General features: G+C 30.8%; 1 protein-coding gene across 1 annotated transcript in view; it reads left to right on the top strand.

Moving 5' to 3' along the window:
• LOC129958364 (potassium voltage-gated channel protein eag-like) overlaps window positions 1-22921 on the top strand; it is a 121429-nt gene that overhangs the window by 38400 nt on the left and 60108 nt on the right. The window contains exon 2 of the mRNA XM_056070798.1: window positions 12393-12626. Within this exon, the coding sequence (XP_055926773.1) occupies window positions 12393-12626 (234 nt within the window). The remainder of the gene's footprint in view (window positions 1-12392; window positions 12627-22921) is intronic.

The following is a 22921-nucleotide window of genomic DNA, read 5'->3' as shown; positions in this document are numbered from 1 at the left end:
TATTTTGAGTCATTTGTACAATTTTGTAATACCGGTATTCACAAGTTTAAATACCGGTTTTTCTCTATTTACTAGAAATTTTTAAAATTGTCTACACTATATGTTCACGGATCGCCAACATAGCAAAATAGTATATGTTTTTGTTTTTATGTCACCTTAACGGGCGAAATTAATTAACAAATTAATGGCTTAATTAATTGCTTAAATCTAAATTAACGAAACATGGATTATCTCTGAAAGAAGAAATCGTATCCATAATGACTGATGGAGCAACAGTTATGAAAAAAAAAGTTGGAAAGTTGATTGGTGCAAATCACCAATTCCGCTATGCTCATGGAATTCAGTTAGGAATAATAGATGTATTATACCAAAAAATAAAGAACAGAAGAATCCAAATACTGTGGATATAGAAACTTCGGATTCCAACTTTGAAGAGAGTAAGAGTGAGAGTGATATTGACAATGAAGATAATAACAATACATACTAACTGAAAATAAAACAGAATATATGTTAATATTAGATTTTAAAACACGTTGGCACCGTTTACTCCTAACAGCATACATCACACTAGAAAGCACACATCACTATCTAAAGATTATATATTACATTGAAAAATCGCACAGAAGAAAGGCATATCGAAATAGAAAATGTCTTATGGTATTTACATAATTATAATGATTTTAAAAATGAAGAAGAAGAAAAGAAAATAACCAATTCAAATCTGATTAAGTTTATAGTAAATTTTCTTAACATTTTTCACCCACAAGCCTATCCACATTCAAAAGAATTCTGTTCAGTTATCGAAGATTATGATGACACTAATGTCGATAATGAAAAGGAATTGTCTCTTAAACAAAAATTAGAATTAGTGATAAATAAGAAAATTTCAACGAACCAAAATACAATACAGAAATCAGCTATATCCAAAACCGTCCGATAAGAAATCGATTTATTTGAAGGTGAGGGATTTAGAGGTAAATACTTGGAAAAAGTATATCGCGCATTGCTAACAATACCACCAACTAGTGTTAGATACTGAAAGAGCGTTTTCGACCTTTCATAACATGGAATCAACGAAACGGCTTCAAATATACTACATATAAACAAAGATATCAGCCAACTGTGCTCTTGTTATTTTGACTCGTAAAATAGCAAATAGTTAATGATTAATACATCACTTCTTTTTCTGCAATATACATGGAAATTCTTTCATTGGCCTAATATTTCCCATAAACTTTCCATAAAAATAAATTCCCATAATATTTTACCATAAAAATAAATATAATTATTTCCCTAATATTTTCCAGAAAAAAATATTTTTTGACTCACATTTGGAATTTTCTTTCTCAGAAAATGTACAGAAATGAGTTTATTTGTTTATGTACAATATAACAAAAGCTGGAATGAACTATACAAACTGGAATTTTGTTTCATCGAAAAATTGGAGGAGGGCAACCTATCTATTTGCACAGAAAAGGGAATGCATTTGGGGAAAAAATACTTCTCACGATTCTAGAAAGGGTTAGGCAGCTGTTCATTCAAAAGAGCAAAACTAATTGAACGCATTCGAAAACTTCCTTACATGCATAGAAATGCCGAAAATAAAATAATTTCGCAGTGCAGGGATTTAATTATTGCATTTTGAGTTTTGAATGATAAATGATGAGTTTGTAGGTGACGTTTTGAACAATGAATTTAAAATAGTGATTCGTTTTTTATTGCACATCTCATTAACCCTCATTACATATTCCTCTTATGCTTAAAATCTAGAAATGGGACACATTTTATAAACTTACCATTTCTATTCTCTTGACAGAAAGAGTTGCCGTGCAATTCCATAATTTACAAATGAATCACATATAGAAAAAAAGCGAAATAAATACAAATACTGAGAGCTGTTAAGATGAATATATAGGCGCCAACGAGTGCTTTGAATGGCAAAGGCTTTTACATCATTTCAGAAAATAATGTTGATTTAATCAGATAAATGTTTCATTTCCAAGCATTTTTAGATGGTATTTATTTTTCATGTCGAAAGGTTTTACTTGTACCCGTTGAATAGTTTTGTAATTTTATTTCTTTTCGAAAAGGATTAAAATCTCTACTATTGATAGATTTTTTTAAGATATGGAATGATTACTACAAAGCCAAATAAAGCAAAAAATGTAAAAAGTAAAAGTATCCAAAAAGTGTCACCACTTTCAATTCAGAATATTTATTTTTTCAAGAATTAGGTCTACACCAAAAATGAATGTAAAACTGGGGAATTTTGAAAATTATTTTTCCTTTTTCGATAAATACAATTATGCTCATGTCATTCCAAAAATACGAGCAAAATATTTGATTTCGCATTAGTTCTGTTTTCATAATAGTTTAATTGAAGATCACGTGACAATAACTAAATGATCCGTGTCAGACAGTCTTTCGACATTTCTGCGCTGTTCCGAGTATCTGTCTGCTAGGATAATGTTTGTTAACTTTGCTACAGTCGCGAATCCAATCTTAATAATGCCATCGATATGTTTCTTTTGCACAACACATTTCCTTTGTGAGTCATTTCATTTGTGTAGTTTTTATTTTTTTCATTTGTTCTGGAGTTGTTAGTTTAGAAATATTTATTTCTCTTTTATTTTATATTTTTTTTCTAATGCATATAAAATCGCTATCATATGCGTAAGATTTTAGTTCGTTCTGCTGAATGAGTTCATATAATCTGTAATGCTTCGATGTTTTAGGAACCGATTATAAATGTTATTTAAATTCGTTATCAGATTATTGTATAAAAGTGGAAGCAAAATAAAACATCTAAATATATCCTTTGAAAATTAAAACTTTTGACTTTAGCATAAATCTGTTCCAAAGTAACAAAATATTGCATCCTGAGTAGTAATCATAAAGGTCAGACATTGAAATATTTAGTAATACACATCATTGCGGGAATTTTATTAGAATAACATTATCGAGGTTTTCCTAAAGTTGAATAAGTTTTGCTTTGTATCAAAAATATTTTATTGAATGAATCTATTTGATTTTCTCCAGTTATTACATTTACTCCAGGTTTAATGTAATATCTAATTAATAATGAATGGCATGAAATATACATTTACTGAAAATATTTGTTGGGTTATAAGATGATGATGATATTATTGGGTATAAAACGCATATTAATTTATTAATTGTATAATGGAAAAATCTAATAACAATTTATTAAAATCCAGTTTTAATTAAATCAAAAGCATTTCAATAATTTTTTTTATTAAATTGTGTATTCAATTATAACGCTTGCCTGTTCATAAAAACTTTTACAAAATCTGCCAAAATAAAATTGCAATTAGCTTTAAATGTAATTTTCAATGACTTTTCCCTCTGGCATTTTCTACTGTGTTATCGCTGTCTTTTCTATTGTGGGAAAGACCCAATGTTACTTGAAAAGTACGCAAATGATATGGATGCTATCATTTGTCGGAAAAATGGATTCTTTCGCATTCTTCTATGATTTTTTGGTGGATAAAAGGTCAATACATGATATAATAAGAGTAATAAAAGACTCCTGTGATGAAACAGAAAATTATAAGGAATCTACGAATTTTATACTGAAGTATAATTTTTCATATTTGATAACAGATTATGATGAGTATATAGAAGTAGATGACTGGATTATTCAACCTGGATGGATGAATTAAAATTTATTCTTGTACAAGAAAGGTTTTTGGGTTCAATCCTGGTTCCTTAGTTCGAGCCTATTAAATGAAATTTTTAATATGAATAAACACTTATTTTTAAAGATATTTAAGGAATGCTTGATGAAAAGCTATTTTGCTGTTATAAATGAAAGGGTAAACGTAAATTTAATTACAAAATAAAGCAAGGATTTAAGGATTGTAAATAGTTGGACTTGTTTGCTTGCTACCAGTATAGAGTAAGCTTTGGGAAAATTGGTTTTATTTAGAAGAAACAGATTAACTACAAAAAATATCAATATGGTTTCAGAAAATCTAGAAAAACTTCTATGGATTTCGAAGAAGAGATTTAATCAATAAATAAAAATGCAGGTTAAGAAAAGCTTTGGAGTGTCTAATGCATTAAATATGGAAAAATTTGAAACAGATACTCACTGAAGAGCATTCCTGACCATCTGATAAAAATGATCCGTTGTTTTCTTACTGATAGAGTAACAGTTTATGAAGAAAGGGAGACTGAATTCGAATATGATATTGAAATTCTCGCCTTGGACCTATTTTGTGGTATTTAATTGCAGACAGGCTCCTTAGAGGGACGAATTTGAATGAAAATTGTGCTATATTCGCGGATGATATTGTTACTCTTAAAACAGAGTGATGTATTTATAGATTCACCTGTTCTACTAAGAAAACATTAAATCAGGTTGAGGATTGAGAAAATAAGTATGGACTGCCAATGAATCCTTCCAAATCGACATATACCATATTTCTGAGAAAATCTCAAGAAAACTACCTATATTATTACAGAAAAATAATATAAAATATGTAAACGGATTGAAATTTCTTGATTCTATTATTGACTACAAATTTCTTGATCCTATTATTGACTACAGATTACCTTGGATTCTGCATTTGTTCTGCATTAGAGATAAAGTAAAAAAGGTTAAGATAAGAAGTTGCGAATCTTCACATGACTATATCTACAATTTTAAAGGCTATCTAACTGGAAGTTATTCAGAAAACGATTTTCTACAGGATTACGATTTAATTTAAAGGTGCAATTTATATAAATAGAAAATATTAAATTGATTAAATTTATTGATCAAACAATCGATTAAAATTAATTTCCCAATGAGAGGTTTTACGTTGTGTTATTGAATCATACCAAATAGTAGCTTCAATTGCTATTCAGTTATTGGTAGGATACCTTCCTTTAGATATTGTTTCAAAAAATAAGGTTAATAAATTTCAATTATTGAAGCTAAAATGGAATATTAAAATGGATGGAAGTGAAATAAGAACAAATGAAGTAAATGATTTTGTTTGTATCGACCCCCTTAAGGAAATATTAAGATAATACCGAAGCAGATAACGCGTTTTCTGACAACTTCAAGTGCCATGGGAATTGGTATTATATCGAATGGAAATAGTTCAGAAAAAAAGTTTTTGAAGGTTAAGGGCTGAAGCCTTGCTCTAATGAGTGCGAAAGCTCTGGCTATAGAGAATGCTTGACTGAAAATGTCTGACCTAAATGGATCTATTTACGTGGGCCCAAGATCTGTCTTACAGGCATTAGAATCTCCAAGGCTCAAAATTAAATTACCCAAAAGAATGCATTAATAATTAATCGAATTCTAACTTATATTGATTAGAGTTCATATTGAGTTAGATGTAATGAAAGGACATGTTTGCTTTTAACTACTAAGAACTAAATTGAATTCAATGAAGGCTGCAGAAAAGTTGAGACTTAAAAAGTTTGCTTTAAAAATATGCCAAGAAAGATAGGAATACATATTGGAGATAGAATTTATTTTCGAACTTTTACCCAGGACAGATTTAAAGAAATTCAAGGAAATTTTTTATTTGAATCAATTATTAACTGGGAATGGAAGATTACATATTTACTAGAACATATTTTTTCAGACAAAAACCGATTGCCGTTATTGACTGAATAAAAAGGCACATTTAGTCACTGTTAGGGATATATTTTACTGAAAGACATTAGAATTCAATATTTTCCAATTAATTTTGGGACTCTCAGTATTTTATATTTGATTGGACTTAATTTAGTAAGGTAAAGATTAGTTATTATTTTCAAGAACTTACTGAAGTTTTCTCTTCAAGAATAATTGTGCTTTCATTGATAAATGATAATTTGATGGATTGTAAATTGTATTGAAAATTTTAATTATTACATATTATAAAATAATTGTTCATCATCATTTTGTATATTGTATGTCATTGTAAATTATAATGATGTCATTACTTTTTTTTGGATGCCATCTTTACAAGAGGTAATTTTCCAGAGTTGTCGAAATTTTTTTTAGAAAAAGCGATTATGAAGGCGGATATGGAGATGTTGGCGATTGTCCATTCTGATCGTTGAGATGTTTGAGCATAATTATAGAATGGGTTTCTTGCCACGAGTATGTGTCCAGTATCCTGTATTGGTGGGGTCTACTTGGTGACGGGTATCAGTATCAATTCGTTTGCTTTGTTGGATGGAATCTCTGCTCATACTAGTTATAGATGTGACGTTTCTTTCTCGCTTTTGGAATGTATTTTCTATCCATCAATCTTAATCGAGTGAACCCATTTCACTGTTTGATACCACAAACGCATTTAAAAATTTCCGTATCCTCTTTCACAATTCTTTTCACTGCTTGTGTAAGCGAAGGAATTTGTCACTTTTCCAGAGCTAATTTGTGTTTCGATGATCAACTCTAGCTCTTGTTTGCTTTAATCAATTCTGATGGGTGGTTTCACTATTGTTATAGATTATTAATTAATAAAATCTTTGGAATCCTCTGTTTCAAAATTCACTTGTGGTGGCCTGAAAATTATCTTTGCTTTTAAATCTGTTTCTTGAGCTTTTTGCGTCCTTTCGCTTGCTAGAAATCTAGAAGTTTTTCTTCAATCAAACAGTATTTTCAAGAAAAGATATGCTGAATGTGCCATAGAAATATTTCCTTGTAGCATTGATTAAACATTAACCTTAAAATAATCTACTAGGTTCTTGATGCATTGCATATCTTGAAAATATTTTGTGATGCATAAATAATTCTTGAATGACATTTTTCATTAAATCATAAGGAAGCATAAACTTTTATGACAAACTCGGGTAATTTTTTCAACTATGCATTTTGATCAAGTGAAACCAAATGCAGATGTAAAATTTGGTTTGCCATTGTCACCTCTCTTTTGGACGAGAGATATTCTCAAAGCTTTTTTGTCAACTCCTGAAGGCATTCACCTTTTAATACAAACTAATGTATATCCCAAAAATATTTATCGTTTGTGTTCAACATTGAAATCAACTTCTGAAAAAATAATAATCTATTTTGTTATTTGCAACCGTTGGTAAATCTAGACAAATTCTTAAATGTTTTACTGTTGGGTTTAGTTCAGAAGTTAGACCATCTATTGCAACTAAAACTTTCCTAAGAAGCAACTCGTCTAAATGAAGCAAGAAAACTATTGCTTGTACAAAGTAATTTAAAGATTTTCAAACAATTAAGTTGAAGCATTAGAGGTTCCAGAATTTGTTGTGGAGCCCACTAAACGAAGAGATTTAATATTTTCTCATTAGTGCAATTTTCTTTCATAAATATTAATTATCTTTCCCAGAACCATTGTCTGGAGTTTATAAGTTTAAAATTTGTTTTTTAAATCTAAAATATGAATTATTCTTGTGTCGTTAGTCTTATAGATTTACCACTCACAATTTACTATCTTATCGTTTCATTTTTCTTCATAAAAATGAAGCATAGTTGTTTCTGAGGCGCGAGTTGAATTGACTGTTATTCACCCTTTCATGAAAACTTTTGATTTATTGATTTCCGCTAACTGATTTTCTGGCTTTATTACTATAAATTCCTGAAAAAGACTACTTACTGGTTGAGCTCCTGCTCTACCAGAAATTGCTCTATGGTTACATGCTTTAGAAAAATCATTATGTACCCGCCATAAGTCAATACTTTCAAAATATTGGATAAAGCCGAGTTTTATTCCAGGTGCTTTGGTCTCACTGGAAAGCGTAAAAGATAATGTTTTCTTACGCTTTGGATTATGACAAATTTTATAAATATACGCACTTCTTAATGCAATATTCATTAGCCATAAGGAAAGAAAATGAGTTGCACTAGTAGATAGTCCTAGGTGTATTGTTTAAATATATTTGAAGACCATTATTCAAATAATATAGAGCCCGGCATTCTGTATTACGAAAATGTATCATTTCAAAAAGCTTATGGCTTAGGTAAAATATTTCATCGTTTGCTTCTAATAGCTTTGGTATTCTTTGTAGAAGGTAACAAAACCGTTGGGAAACAAGTTGTCATCACAGGAATAAAAGTAGTTAACTATGTCTTGTCTTGAAAGAGCTTAAAATAGCCTTCGAAAAGAGAAGCTCAGAAATTGACAGAAAAATAGCCCAGAAAGTTGTTGATCATGTGCAGGTAATAATAACGTAGCTAAAATATAAAAGAAAATGAAACAGTAAAAGAGTACTACTTTATCCTAAGTACGTAAGTTGAGCTGTCGAGATTCTCTGAATCTTAATTATATACATTTTTCGAGGATCTTTTGAGTGCATAAAATCGAAATTGGAACTTTTTCATTTATCTGCATTCAGTCTCCCTAGAACGCAGAAATATTGTACATTATTGTATGACATTGATTAATATTCGCAATAATGTTATATATCATATAATATCGCACAATATTGCGCAACAGGCTATACTACCTGAGTCAGTCGTAGAAAATGGATATTGCTTTGAATTCCATTAGTTGTCGAATGTCTACAATGGTGGACTAGTTGAATCTAATATTTCCGGAATTGTAGAAGAGTGTCTTGATTTGAGTCTTTCGAAACTTTATGTAAAAGCAGATAGTTTTCTCTAATTAACCTCCCTAGCGCCAGGTACGAAAATCTTTGCGAACTTTTTTGTAATGGCAAGCTCCAGTCTGCCTGTGAAAAAAAGGATCGCTTATAGGTGTCAGACCCTAGATTTCCCATTTACTGGTTTTCTCTCCAAACCAGATGTCAGACTACGACGTAATTAGAGGGAGTGCCTGCTGTCATTGCAGGAACCATGATTGACTGAATAGGCATGGCCTTTCAACTCGCGATTCACGCATTTTTTTAACAGCCGTTATTATTTAGATTTAAAGAGTAAATGCGTATCCAAAACAATTCTTAATTAATAAAAAAAGGAATGCATAAAATCGAATGTATGAAACATAAATCTTGTTTAACACATATGCACTTTTTAACTTAAGAAATTTTAAAATGACAACTTTATACCATTTGTAAGAAATTAATTTACACTGTTAAGATTACATGGTTACGAAATTACATTCACTTGAAAGGTTGAGTAGTCAAAAGAAAAACTTAAAAAATGCTACTCAAAGTGCAACTGTTGCCGTTAATTATTAATCGATGTCAAAATGTTTAATTTTTTATACTGACTCTATAATAACAAGCTAAAACAAATTTGATATTCTACAGGAAACTTCAGCAGACCACAAGGAAATAATAGAATTGTGCTTGATACGTGGCTCTACTCTGTAGACATTCATGGCAAACAAGCCAAAAATTTGATTTAAAGTACTTCGGAATAATGTTAAAATCTGAAAAATATTTTTTAAGATCCCCCTGTATTGTCACTGTCATCAAATTTCGAACTTATTTTGATTGTTTATAGGGCTTCATTGTATATATAACTTTAGAAAAGAAGTTATTTATACAATCCAATCATAATAAAATGCAAAATAAATTGTATTTTGTTCATTTTAAATTTTTTTTTGTTTTTATCAACAAATGCAATGATAAACTATGAATCAAATGTTGCAATATTGTACAAATCGAGCTTAGCATATTTTTAATCTGAATTTCTTAAAAAATTCTAAATGTATCAATAAATTCATACATATTTTTATCCAAATAATTGTTCCAATGCTTTTAATAAGTTGATTCTAGAACTTGTGCTCTGACGGTACATAACTACATCATGAAGGAAGATTTTCATCCCATAACTTTTTCTTAAAACATTTCGAATCATTTAAAGAAGAAAATACTATCATTATTAAGAAATGAGTGGAAGAAAAGACCTGTAAAATATATTATACTTTTTTTTCAGGATAAATAAAAACAATTTTCAGAAATTTGAAGGAAAAAATAAACAACCTTTTTAGCAGTTCTTTCGATGTTTATACTATGCTTAATTGCTTTTCCTTTTTCTTCGTAAAATTAAAGAAGATAAAAAAAAATTATGAGCATTTCCATTTATTCTGGATGCTTTTAATTAAAACTGTTAAGTGAATGCTTAAATGGTTGCAATAATTCTCTATAATAAGATTAACAAAAAAAGAAAAACAAATCTATAGCTCAAAAACGAAGAAAATCAATACTTACTCTAAGAAAGAAAAATTAGGGCTTTAGAATGTTTTGAGAAAGGGATTTTTTTAAAAATTCCTAATAATGCAGAACGAATGTTTCCTTATTTTACTATAAAAAAATTGAAAATTACTTTTAAACTCTTGAATATTGAGAAAAAGGAATTTTCCTTTATACTTTAAGTAATTGATCACGCTACTCTAGTCAGTTATTTAACCATGGAATATTGCTTATGACGTATAGAAAAAACTTATATCTGGATTCATGCACTGAATACGAAACGAAATCTGTACGGCTTCGTGAAAGAAACTAAAGAAAATCTCTAGAGTGCATCTATTTCCCTAAGGCAACATGATATTGATTATTTCATTTTATTCTGTTAGAGAAAAACCCATTTTAAATGTTTAGAAATTTAGGCTTTTTATACATTAGGTTATCTCATTAGTAAAATGTTAGTATCACTCGAGTCAAAGTTATATTTTAAAGTGTGCTGCGTGTTTTAAAATTGTCTACCGTTTAATTAAATTTATGAATAGTAGAATTTTTAACATCTGTTGAGCTAAAAGCAGTAACAAAGCAGCATTGCGGGCTTAGACTGATAAGTTTTCATGAGCAACATGAGCTGAAAATCATTAATTCGTCTGATATACATGCTCATGCTGTGTGCGCATTGGCCCTTTAAATCTATTTTAAGTACGAGAATTAACTATATTTTATTTGCATTATTTTCGTTAAAAAATAAACTTCACAAATTATTTTAAAAATGTCAATAAAATGAATCAGAGTATTTAAACCATTTGAAACAAAATTATTTTTCATAATTTTACTGTTTGAAAATTGTAGAAATGAAGTGATTAAGAATATAGTTATATTTCTCAAGACTGAAAAAAATATTTTTGTGGTAACTAGTCCCATGATCATTTTGTGGTATTAGATTTGCAATGGTGATTGAAATAGTTCTAATAGTTCTGAACTACAAGGCTTTAAAAAGCATGTAAGGAAATAAATAAATAAAAAAAACAGAAGCAAATGAAAAATGGTCAACTTTTAATCAATCATTCGGAAACATTAGAAAGCAAAATTTAAAAAAAAAAAAAAAAAAAAAAAAAACTTAAGATATTCAATGGAATAGTTAATGGTTAATCGATGCAATTATATTATCGAACAGGATATACAAAGCAAACTTAAAATACAGAAATTGTTAGTTGTAGGGTATTAAAAAGTTTGTAAACATATAATCTTGTTAGGTTGAATTTCAACATAAGAATAAGAAAAAGCGTCAAATAAAATATAAAGAACAAAACCTGGTCTGCATTTGGCAACATTCTGAGAATCCTTCAAAGACATTTTTTTCGCAATCACTGTCAGTCTATCAGTGTCTTCCCATATACAATTTCGCTTTCATCCATTACAAATTCGCCCCAAAATCGTCCTTCACTTTCATCATCTCATTTCGCCCTAATCATTACCTCTTTGGCTACATTTATATCTTTGCCATCTACACATTCCATACATAAAGAACAAAATTTCTTTTCTATTAATATTTTGTTTCAATTCATATATATTATTAGTAAAGAATTATTTAAAGTTAGTAAGCACTTTTTCGGGACTTCTATATTTTTTTCCCAATAGATTAATTCGCATTCCTTTGGCATAATATCTGGTCAATGCATGCAAATAAATACCTGTAGGAAAGGTGTATTTGCGTGGGAAGAGTAATATTTGAACAAAAAGCAAAATTGACAATAAGTCTTCAATTCATTCTAAACTGCAGGCATAAATTTGTAAATCTGATGAAAATAAATATAGTAAGATTAATTCTCAGATTAAGAATAACTTAATCATAAACTCACTATCCGTTGAAATAAAATTTCTTCATTAATAAATTTCAAATGAAAAAATGCGTTTAATAATTCATATTATGAATTATAAAACTATTCAAAATTATTTTTTGAAAAAGAGTCATTTACTAAAAAATGGAGGGGTTATATACACACTTTAAATTATGTAACCTAGCTCTATATTCATTTGAAGTACAGAGCAGCTGCTTTGGGACAAATACAAGCCCTAAACGTAATCGTTTTTTGAAAAACGATTACGCTTACGATTTATAAAAAGAAAAATAGCAACAATTTCAGTGATTTTTTTAACTCCATAGACATTACATGAGATAATTCTATCTAGAGTATTTTTTATTACCTCTAGGGGTTTCAAAAATGTCAGGAATTTAACGTTCATAACTGTGAAAGTGTTCCATTATATGTCAATATTAAATGGGTGTTCGATCGACTGTCATTATGTTCTTTCTTTTGCAGCTGACTGCAGTTTTTTACTGGCCAACGCCCAGATCGTTGACTTCCCCATCGTCTACTGTTCCGAATCATTTTGCAAAATCTCGGGTTACAATCGAGCCGAGGTGATGCAAAAGTCTTGCCGCTGCAGTTTTATGTATGGAGAACTCACAGATCGATCCAGTATCGTGAAAGTGGAACATAGTCTGGAAAATCACGATCAGATGCAGGTGGAAATTCTACTGTATAAAAAGAACAGTAAGTATGCACACTCAGAGATATTATTTAAAACATTCTGGGGATTGAAATTTTTATTTTCAAAATCTTTTTCTCATCAGAAAAAAAAAATACATTAAAGGGCAATGAGAAAAGTCGTCTACAATTTTTTAAAATCTTCCAAGCATACGCTTTTTTACTTATGACTAAAAGAAAAGAGTTGATTTAATTTAAGTACATTAAATTCACATTTGGAAATTACGTTAAAGCGCAGAGTGAGGGTAGTTTTGAATCCATTATTGGTGAACTCAACTCTCTAAAATTTTACACCGTATCAATGTGAGAATCCACAATACCAAATACAACAGACATACTAGGTGATTATAATTCATGTGACTCTTTTCGACCTATATAGAGCCCGTTTTCGTTGAAGTACTTGAGTGAAATTTGGTTTATGCGTTATATGGGCAATAGGAAAAGGAAAATTGCGAAAAAAGTGTTTACATTTGAATCACTAGACGGCGCTTTCCATGCGATGTAGAAAGGCTGTTGTACAAATTATAAACATATAAAATTGCTAGGAGTTTGGGTCATAAAATCAATCTTCACCATGAAAGGTTTTCCAAGACCCTGAAAGAGACATTGATTTTGCTTACCAGTTTCTGGCTAGAATAGCCGCTGACAATGAAACGCCTTGTAACATCTTCTGATGGATATATGGCCATGGTCAGATATGGTCATTTTACTCTAGAAGGAGTCACGAATACTAAGAGCTGTCACGTATACGATACATCACGTTCAATTGTAGCATGAATAGCTTCTACATTTTGATTACATTATTGTATAGTTTGCTATTTTATTGCTGATTTTATTCTTGGTTCCTTTTTCTTTGCGAAAAATACTCCTCAAGGGCTTAAATGGAGTTTCATCATGGGCGCTCATTACTGCTCTAGATGTATGTAGTAAGTTATTCCTGCCTTGACAGAGCATGAATGTTAAGACTATTGATGCAAGATGGCGCAACATCCTATATTATTAGACAAGTGAAAGCACTGCTTTGTGCCTACTTTGGAATTGATCAGATAATTTCGAGACATTATCTGATTGTCTGAACTCTTCATTCTCAGATTTGACCTGTGATTTGTGATGTAACGTATCCCTTTTTTTCTCACATGGAAATTGCATTCTGGTAGATATAACGTCACCGGTTTTCTCACACATAATTAAATGTCTACGGATAGCCAGATGTAGATTCTTTTTACTAGTATAGAGTCATTGTGTCTGGTCATTTGTTGTATCCAGGTGAAGGACCACAGATGTTGTAGAAATGATCAATCACCAAAAACCGTTGTCATTAAATGTCGAAGTCAGGTGGACTTTAGCCGGTGTTAGTTGTGAATTGATTATAATTAACATGTATTTGGGAAGGGTCAGCTACAAAGGTGGATTCTGAACAGACATTCCCAAGTTCGACTGGAGACCATTGAGGAAGCATTGTTGAGCAGCTATTGGGTGATAGGGAACTGTAGTTCGTCAATGATAAAATAAAAGGCGAAGATCTGACGGAAATAAAATGTTTTCAAACAAAACGAAAATACAGCAGAGAGAGAAAGGAAGAGAAGAAAAGAGCATAGCAGTTAGAGGCATCGAAAGAGAAGTCGGTGTTCGAAGAAGATGTTTTTGATTTTGTGAGAAACTCCGTGTGATTCGGGTTTCTGTGTTAGGATCTACCCAATAAATATCCTTGGAATAGCCATTTTGAGCTAAAAGCCTGTTAGCGTCTTTTTAATGTCGATTCTTCGATTTGACCGAGGAACTATTTGATGATTAAACTTTCAAATGTTGTATGAATTTTGTAAATAATATTAACCTAGATGAGAACCAGTTGTTTTTATGTACATATATAAGGCTGTAAATAAAAGAATTGTTTGATTGCGCTACTTTCTTATTTGATCATTCTGGATCATTCCTGGAAGATCTTGTCTTTGGAGAAAGAGTCCATATTCTTTGGAGAAAGAATATGGACTCTTCCTGATTGAAAGCAAGAATAATAAGCCATGTTTCTGCAATTCCTCCAGAAATGCTTCACGTTACTGTTAAATATACTATAACAAGTTTTGAATAAGCGATTAACTCAAATAGAATGCACAATGAACAAATAATGTGATTAAAAAACGCTTTGTGTTTCTTGATCTTTATGCTCCATCTTGCCACCTGGTGTTCGATATTTCAATTATTAATTTTTATTAGATATTTGACCTGTTGTTAGAGTCTAAATTCGTTCATAAGCTTCGAACTTGCATGCCCTATCGTTCAAAGTTATATTAACTTAAAGTTTAAGGATCATGGATTCGAGACTCTATTTCGTATAAAATCCATCATTGCGCTAACGTGATGCTTATTCAGTCTTGCCGTGACCCAGAGGCAATTGTTTTGATATGGGGTGTCTGCTAATCATCTGAAATAAAATCCTTCCCTCACTTGTAAAACTTCAAAATAGGATATTTTGAGAAGCATGTAAAAACTGACAACTCTTCAAATATTAGTCACAAACTATTTTAAATTTTCTGAAGCTATATTTTCTAGCGAGAATTTAGTTTCCAGAGATTCTATATGCACAGTATATCGATTTTCTTCTTTATGGACAAATAATATCCTATCAAGTGCTCAAATATTTTAATTATCATTTCTGATAGAGCAACTAGTTTACAAGATGCCAAAAGTCGAAAAATTTGAATTTTTCAACTTGTTGCAATAATCCTTTATTTAAATGCCAGATGACATATATTATTCGAAAAAAGATTATATTTAATAAATTCTTTGTTATAAGAAAATATAACACGACACTGTCTTTTTTTGAAAAAAAGCCTTTGAGGAGATTTTATATAAGCGCTATATAAACGAGTTAAGAGAGATAAACTGCACTTCCAAACAAAACTTTAAAATCCTTCATATTAATAGCAATTTATTTTTTATAGTAACTTTTCATTTTGTTTCCTACTGACACAAACAAACTTGAAATCTCTGAATATAATGCATATCACTGAAATAAATGACTTTTTTTACATAGAATTTACTGCTTTTACATGCGGGGGTTGGAACTTTAATAGTGGCACCACTGCTGTAAAAACGCCAAGCAACAAAACCAAAGAATGTCAAGCATACCACACGTTAGCTACATACCTACCTTACCTCTTAGCAAAAAGAGTCGTCCTTCCTACTTCACGCGCATGCGGAGTGACACGAAGTACTGATCCTTCTATTAGCTTGCTGTCTAAAGTAAGTGTTGTCAGGATATTTTAAAAACAAGAACAACGAAGTTGGATAAAAATTGAATGTGCCAGAGGTCGTACATCATGACAATGTCATCTAGGGCTTCAAGAGGCTTGTGGGTAATCTGCTTTGCCTTAGAGAACTGTTGCAAGATAGGTAAAATCCTTCAATGAAGGATGCCAAAATGTGGCAGATATGCATCGGCCAGGTCGTCCTAGTGTCAGCAAAGCAGAAGTGCATGCTGCTGCCGCACTAATGGACAGTGATCGATGTTAAACCATTCGTGAGCAGGCCCGACAGACAAGATTTGCGCATACGACTGTGCTGCACATTCTGAATGAACGCCTGGGCATGAGAAAAATTGCTTCACGATAGGTTCCACATCATTTGATGGAAATGCAGGAATGGCTACGATACGATGCTGCTCAAACCTACCTGGAGAGCTATGAGAGCGAAGGAGAGGCCTTTTTACGCAGTATCAATACGCTGGATGAGACTTGGGCCAGGTCGTACCAGCCAAAACTGAAATGCCAATCAAAGGAATGGTGTCATTATGGGTCTTCACGAAGTTCGAAATTTCTTCAGAACTCCAGCAATGTGAAAGTTATGCTGATTTTCGTGTACGACTGTGATAGTGTCATCCTAACGCATACCATTCTCCCATAGCAGACCGTCAATGCACAATATTACTGCTCATTTTTTGGAGCACCATCTCAGACCAGCTTTGAGAGAAAAACGGCGACACTTTCTGAAGAACGTTTCTATCATTTTGCATGACAATGCTCGGCCGCATGCAGCGCAAGCTGTAGCTGATTTACTCGATCGATGGGGCTGGGAAGTACTTTACCATCCACCATACTTCCCAGATCTAAGCCCTTGTGACTTTGACTTAATTCCTAAGATGAAGGAACTATTTCGTGGCATTCGCTTCAAAACTGTTCCAGAGATTCTTGCGGCAGTAGATTCGAACTGCCGCAATTCCACTGCCGGTCCATTCGAACTATCAACAGAACAGGCGCTGCTTCAGGTGTTCTGCGATTTTCACATCGTTGGAAACGGATTGTACACAATGCTGGCGACTCTATTGAAAGACTGTAAAACATGGTGACATGAATCACTTTCTATTCCATGTAAATAAATAGTTATCACTATTCAAGTTCCAACCCTCGTACTTATCCATGCACCAGCAAATTGAATCTGTTTGAAATAAAAACGCATTTTCAAAGATCTGCGAAGATTTCATTTCAACTGATATGGTTATTCGTCAATGACCAGAGAGTTTATTTTCATCAACAGAATGTGTAGAAGGAATTTTAGTAATGGCAAAAGAAGTCAAGAAGGCATTTATTCTTTGAAAATTATTTTTTAGGAAGAATTTTTTTCTGACAATAAAATTTTCATTCGACTGATTTTTTTTTAAACATTGATGCAAATACAAGATTTTGTAAACGATTGTCTCTGAGAAACGAAGTCATATGTACTTGTTCAGAGCAGTGCAACAAACTCTATTATTCCCGAAAATAAGCAAAAATATCTTGAATTTTTTCTTTTCATTTTGAAATGGCGATATAGCAAAATGAAATCAAAGCACATTTGTGTTCATTAAATGAAACCAAATTGTTTACATTCATGTTTGAAAAACTTAGAAACATGGAGTAATTCTTACCAATTGCATCCATAAAATGGTTGAATTTAATATTTAAAACAAAATTTATAGTCTTTGGATAGGTCTAATCTAGATCTAGGTAAGAAGAAATTTGAATTCTTTTTGAAAGTTAATAATTCGATATTGCATAGATCAGTTGAAAAACCGAAAGGCGATTAAAAGAATTCTTAATAATTTTACATTTATTTTCAACGAAATTCGAAAAAAATAGTTAAAATCAATTTAAGATGTGGTCATTATTTTGAAATGATATATTTGACATAATATGAAAAATCAGATACTAGACAGAGTTCCACGATTTTTCCATTGCTATATTGCATATAAAAAATTGGAAAATCTAGGATGTTTTTTTTTCAGATGCTTCTGTTTGTTGAAATAAAGTAATTAATAATTATATGATGTTGCAAAATCGCTAGAACTAAAAGTGCAAAAAAAAAAAAAAAAAAAAACATTGTGAATTCTAATGTTTGTGTATCAGGTTTTGATTTTGATAGAGAAAGAACTGAAGTTGTCATTAATTTGAATGGCAGTAACTATATCAGAACAATTATATTTATATATTATTACAATAATTTAACGGTAAAATATATTAACAGGATTTTGGCATATACAGTAGTAGAAAATTCCCACTATAGATTTGATTTGTAGCATGCTTGCTTGATTTTTTTGAATACAGAGAGATTCAAACTCTTTAAATTTTAATTTAATTAAGTAATTAAATCTAAAATCTTAGCCATAATGTGTTGTCTATTATATTAAATCTTGATGATACTTCTTTTCCTTGGAAAAGTTATCTCATTGTAAAATTATCCTGTACAACGTAAAATTCAAATTAATCTTCTTTCAAACAACTGAAATGATTCTCAAGAGCATGGCGCAAAAGCTGTCTAGCAACAAATCCTTAGGAGTTACAGAGTATTGTAGACAGCTGCATACAGTAGTATAGTCTCTCGTTCTGCAAGAATTAGAAATGCGAGGCCTGTCAAAAACAGAATTTTAATCAATCAAAAAATTTCTAATAATTTTGTTTAACATTTCAATTTTAATTCTATTTGAACTTGATGTTTTTAATAAACTGATGCTCTAAAAAAGAAAAATTCGTTTTTGAAATTAAAAAATTAATAGAAGGAAAATAAAATTTAAAAAAAAAACTGAATGTAAAAAGATGAATTTCTTCATAGTACAATCGAAATGTATGCTTATTAATCGGACAGAATGAAAGAAAATTAAGGATCTCCTTCTTATTTATCATGCTTGTCACAACAGAAAATGAATTCCTTTTAGAACTGCTCAGTTTGTTATAAAATTTCAAGTATCATAACTAACCTTTAAAATATAAATATTTTAGGAGCCCAGTATTGTTTTTAAATTGTTGAAAGTTTTCAAAGGAAAATAGCGATTTGGTAAAGCAGATTATTAATTTAAATCCTTTCTAGTTTTGAAAAGTTTGAGTTTGAATTTGCGTTGATCATGATAATACTGTTGCAGAGTTTCATTGAGAAACTGTTCTTTCCTTGTTTGTTTCTTTTCTTGGCCACAGATAAAATCTTTCAATAGTGTTTATATCTCTACATATTTTCTTAATTCATTCATTCATTCAATCCTTAATTCTCTTCTCTTTTAAAGTTTGCTAGGCAACTACATTTACATGAAAGATAAAATTGTATTTTTCAAAAAACTTTCAGATACAAAAATTGGCCATATGATTTCGGATTCTTCTATCAGTCTTTGAAAAGCCAAGTAGTATTTATTTTGAAAAATAGGTCTTTCCTTCGGAGTCAAAGACAACATTACTTTTTCAAAATTGCGTGCTGTTATGATTGAGAAAAGGCTTAAAAATATTTCGGAGAAGGCTTAAAAATATTTCGATTGTTTTGCAGAACCTTGTAAGAACCAAGCAAATACGACACGCAAATAGTCGCTCGATATGTAAAACTAATTAATTCAACAACAATAAAATTGATTCTATGTAAATCACAAAGGAAATCGATCATATGATTATGATGAAAATGCAAGTTTCCACCTTAGAAACAGACGCAAACGTATTACACAGTCTGTAATGCTTTCTGCAACATGAATATGTATTTTATCACTAGCAGTTTCTAAAATGGCATATTATTTTGAAATAATTTCGATAAAATTGAAAAAAACAAGTATGCAAATGATTGAAATGAAAAAGGAAATTTAGATGTCGCTACACTAGATGCTATTTTTTGAGATCATTTTTGCTTTTTATTATTCATTGAAATACAAGATGGTCACGAAAACACTTCCCTGATACAAGCTCCAGCGGCCTATCCGCACAGCAATCGAAAGGAAATTTCAGATATTGTTATTTGAAATATGTGTTCTTGGCGATGATTTAAATCAATAGAGCTCTGACGATTGCGGTTGTAATGATGATTGTAATGATTTCGAAATTTTCGAAAGCCAAACCCACTTTTTTTTTTTTTTTTTTTTGCTCAAATTGATCAGCACAGTGAAATATTATAAATTGTGTTGGGGCGATACATCTATGACGGCCCAAAATATTTGCAAAGAAGAGCATTGTAAAGAGCACAGGGAAGAAAGGGAAAAAATTGCAATTCCAATTAAAGTTTTAACATACCCACCTTCGCAGTTAACAAGTCTTTGCATTCGGGAGAAAGTTGACAACAATGACGAATGTAATGATGCAAGAGGAATATGTATAATTTGATGTTTTATATAACATCTTTCAATTCTGAGCAAATCTCGCGGATTTGATGTGTATGTCTTAGATTTCTGATAACTGCATAGCCAGAAATCCATCGTAATAAGGTCGGTTGCTCGCGGTAGCCAAGAAACCGAAAAGTTACGAAGTTGCCTCAAACAACAAAGTGTTATTGCAGCACTTATTAAACATCTTTAGCTACGAGTGGAAGAGCACCATTAATCCATACATTGTCATTCAAGACGTTTCATTACTGCCATCCTGGAATTGCGTAATTCTACAACATTATTATATACCAGGCACTTGAAATGGATAACATTTTCTTACCTGCAAAAGTGACTTTTTCGAAGAACGGATTGAGAAGGATTGTGATTGCGATGCCACATTTCGGCACCTAGTCACTTAAACTTAGTGTAAAGTCGCTGGTACCGTATCATAAGGACTTTTGCAGTGAATACATTTTTTGGAGTTTACGTTCTCAGTTAAGAAGAAATATGTCTTATCCGTCTATTTTATCCGTCACTGTAGTTCTAGAAAATTATAAATTGCCCTTTCTCTAAAATATACTCCTTCTCTGGGAGTGATCCAACTTTACTTTTTTCACCTATGGAAGCTTTAACTTAAAATGTCAGTAATTGTAAGAGTGAGAATATTTCTTGTTTATTAAATCAAATTGGCTGGAAACAAGATTACTAAAATGAAATTTGAATAGTAAAATATCGCCTCAGATTGTGCAGCTACATTAAATATTTTCCATAAGATACCGTCAGAATATTTAACAAATTAATAGCATCTTTGTAGGTTGAAAGGGTTATTAAAAAGGAATGGAATAAAGTAATATGATTATTATAAATTGAAATTCTAATAGAATAACATAATTTAGTTACCATAGATTTAAATCCTATTTCTCAAATTACATGTTTTGCCAAAATTAATGAATTTAATTTCTTGAGATAAAAGCACAATGCTTAAACTTCATTGCAATTTGCAGATAATTAATTTATAGGAACCATGTAAATATGCAAGTAAAGGGACCATTGCTTTCTTTTTATCTTTATCAAAGACCTAAGCTTAAACGAAAGAAGCTTTATGCATCAAGTTAAGCAACTCCAAATTTTGTGCGAGATGTTTCCGTTTTACATTTTGGAGTGACTTTGCTATAATTAAGAATGTATTATCCTTCCTATGATAAAATAGGCTTTTTTATAGTTCGGGCTTGTTAGATTTCAGTCAGAGAGTTTACTAATCTTCAAAACTGAGTAGAGAAAATACATATTCTGTTATTAATTATTTATTTTTATCTTTTCTTTTCTTTTTAAAATATATTAAAAGGAGAATTAATTTCGTATTTTTTAAAATTTTTCTTTAGAAATTAGAACAAATGCAAAATGTAGCATTAGATAAACACTTACATTTTTCACGTAACATTTTCAAGAATACGTTATAGATTAATAATAAAGGCTAAGAGTTTAGAAATCCCGGGTTCAATTTCCCTTTTTCATTTTTTAAACGAGTACTTAAATCTCGCCTGCATTTTGAAAATGTTTATAAAGTATTTTCTCTTACAAATTGTGTTACACAATTTGAAATGACTCGTTTTAAAAATAATTTAATGTAAATTTTGTAAATTTAACGCACATTTATTGCTATTCATTTGCTTTGTTGCAGTTTCATTTTGTTTTTATATCATTAGAAATTTAAAACGCAATCGCTAACTATAAAAATGGCCATGTCAATTTATCTAATTTTTTTTTATATATTCCAAAACCAGTTTTTCTTTTTTCTTTTTTTCCCGCAAAAGCTGGAGTTAAAGAAATCAATATTTTAAGGCTTTCTTTTCTCTTTAAGGCGCCCATTTCTTTTCTGGCAAAGAAGCTAAACACATATTTCTAAACCGTATAAAAAATACCAAATTTTTCAAGCGTTGTCTGGAGTCAGTACCAAAATATATTCTAGACAGCTCTCCAATCAGATGAGCATTTTGCCATCTTTTCTGGCAGGGACCATTATTTCGGTCAAAACGGAGCAATTTCATGACATCACCCAAACAGTTCACTCCCTAACTCTTCGAATCAGGCGCTGCATGAAATATGGTTACCGTGGCAACCTACCTTCATTACGATTTCAGCATCGTCGTTCTGGATGCATCCTTGTTTCATGCTATAATCTCTAGCTCGATTCAAGCGTCTCTGACTCATATTCACTGAAGCATTGCAATACTCCAAGCAATAATGATGCTTTAAGTATTGTTTGATTTCATTTTTTTAGCAAAATCATACACAATTTTTTTTATTTATGTTTATAATTTCTAGCTGATATTAATGTTAGCAAATTTATTTCCTTTTGTTTTAATTTGCATCAATTGGCCTGTTAATTCACTTAAAATATTTAAAATTTTATCTTGCTGTAAATTACGCAACGTCTTTTTTCAAAAAGAGCTACGTTGGAATGAAGATATTTCATAGCGCTTACTTACCTCATGTCAAAAATAAGCTTAATAAAGCCATTAAAACATCTTCAGTACTAAGGCTATTTCCACAGTCTTTTCGTTTGGGAAATTTCTTTATTAGAAGGCTAAATAAGATTTCCGTATTTTTGTTTATGTTTCTGAAATCTATCTTCAAAGCCTTTAAAAAAACATTTTGATGCATAACTTATATGGAAGCAGTGTTTTAATTGTTAATAAAACAAATATTGCCAAATACA

The sequence above is a fragment of the Argiope bruennichi genome, chromosome X1 (assembly GCF_947563725.1).
Source record: "Argiope bruennichi chromosome X1, qqArgBrue1.1, whole genome shotgun sequence".
In the NCBI taxonomy this organism is placed as follows: Eukaryota; Metazoa; Arthropoda; class Arachnida; order Araneae; family Araneidae; genus Argiope; species Argiope bruennichi.
Note: the sequence above shows the minus strand (reverse complement) of the source record. Positions and strands in the feature narration are given on the sequence as shown.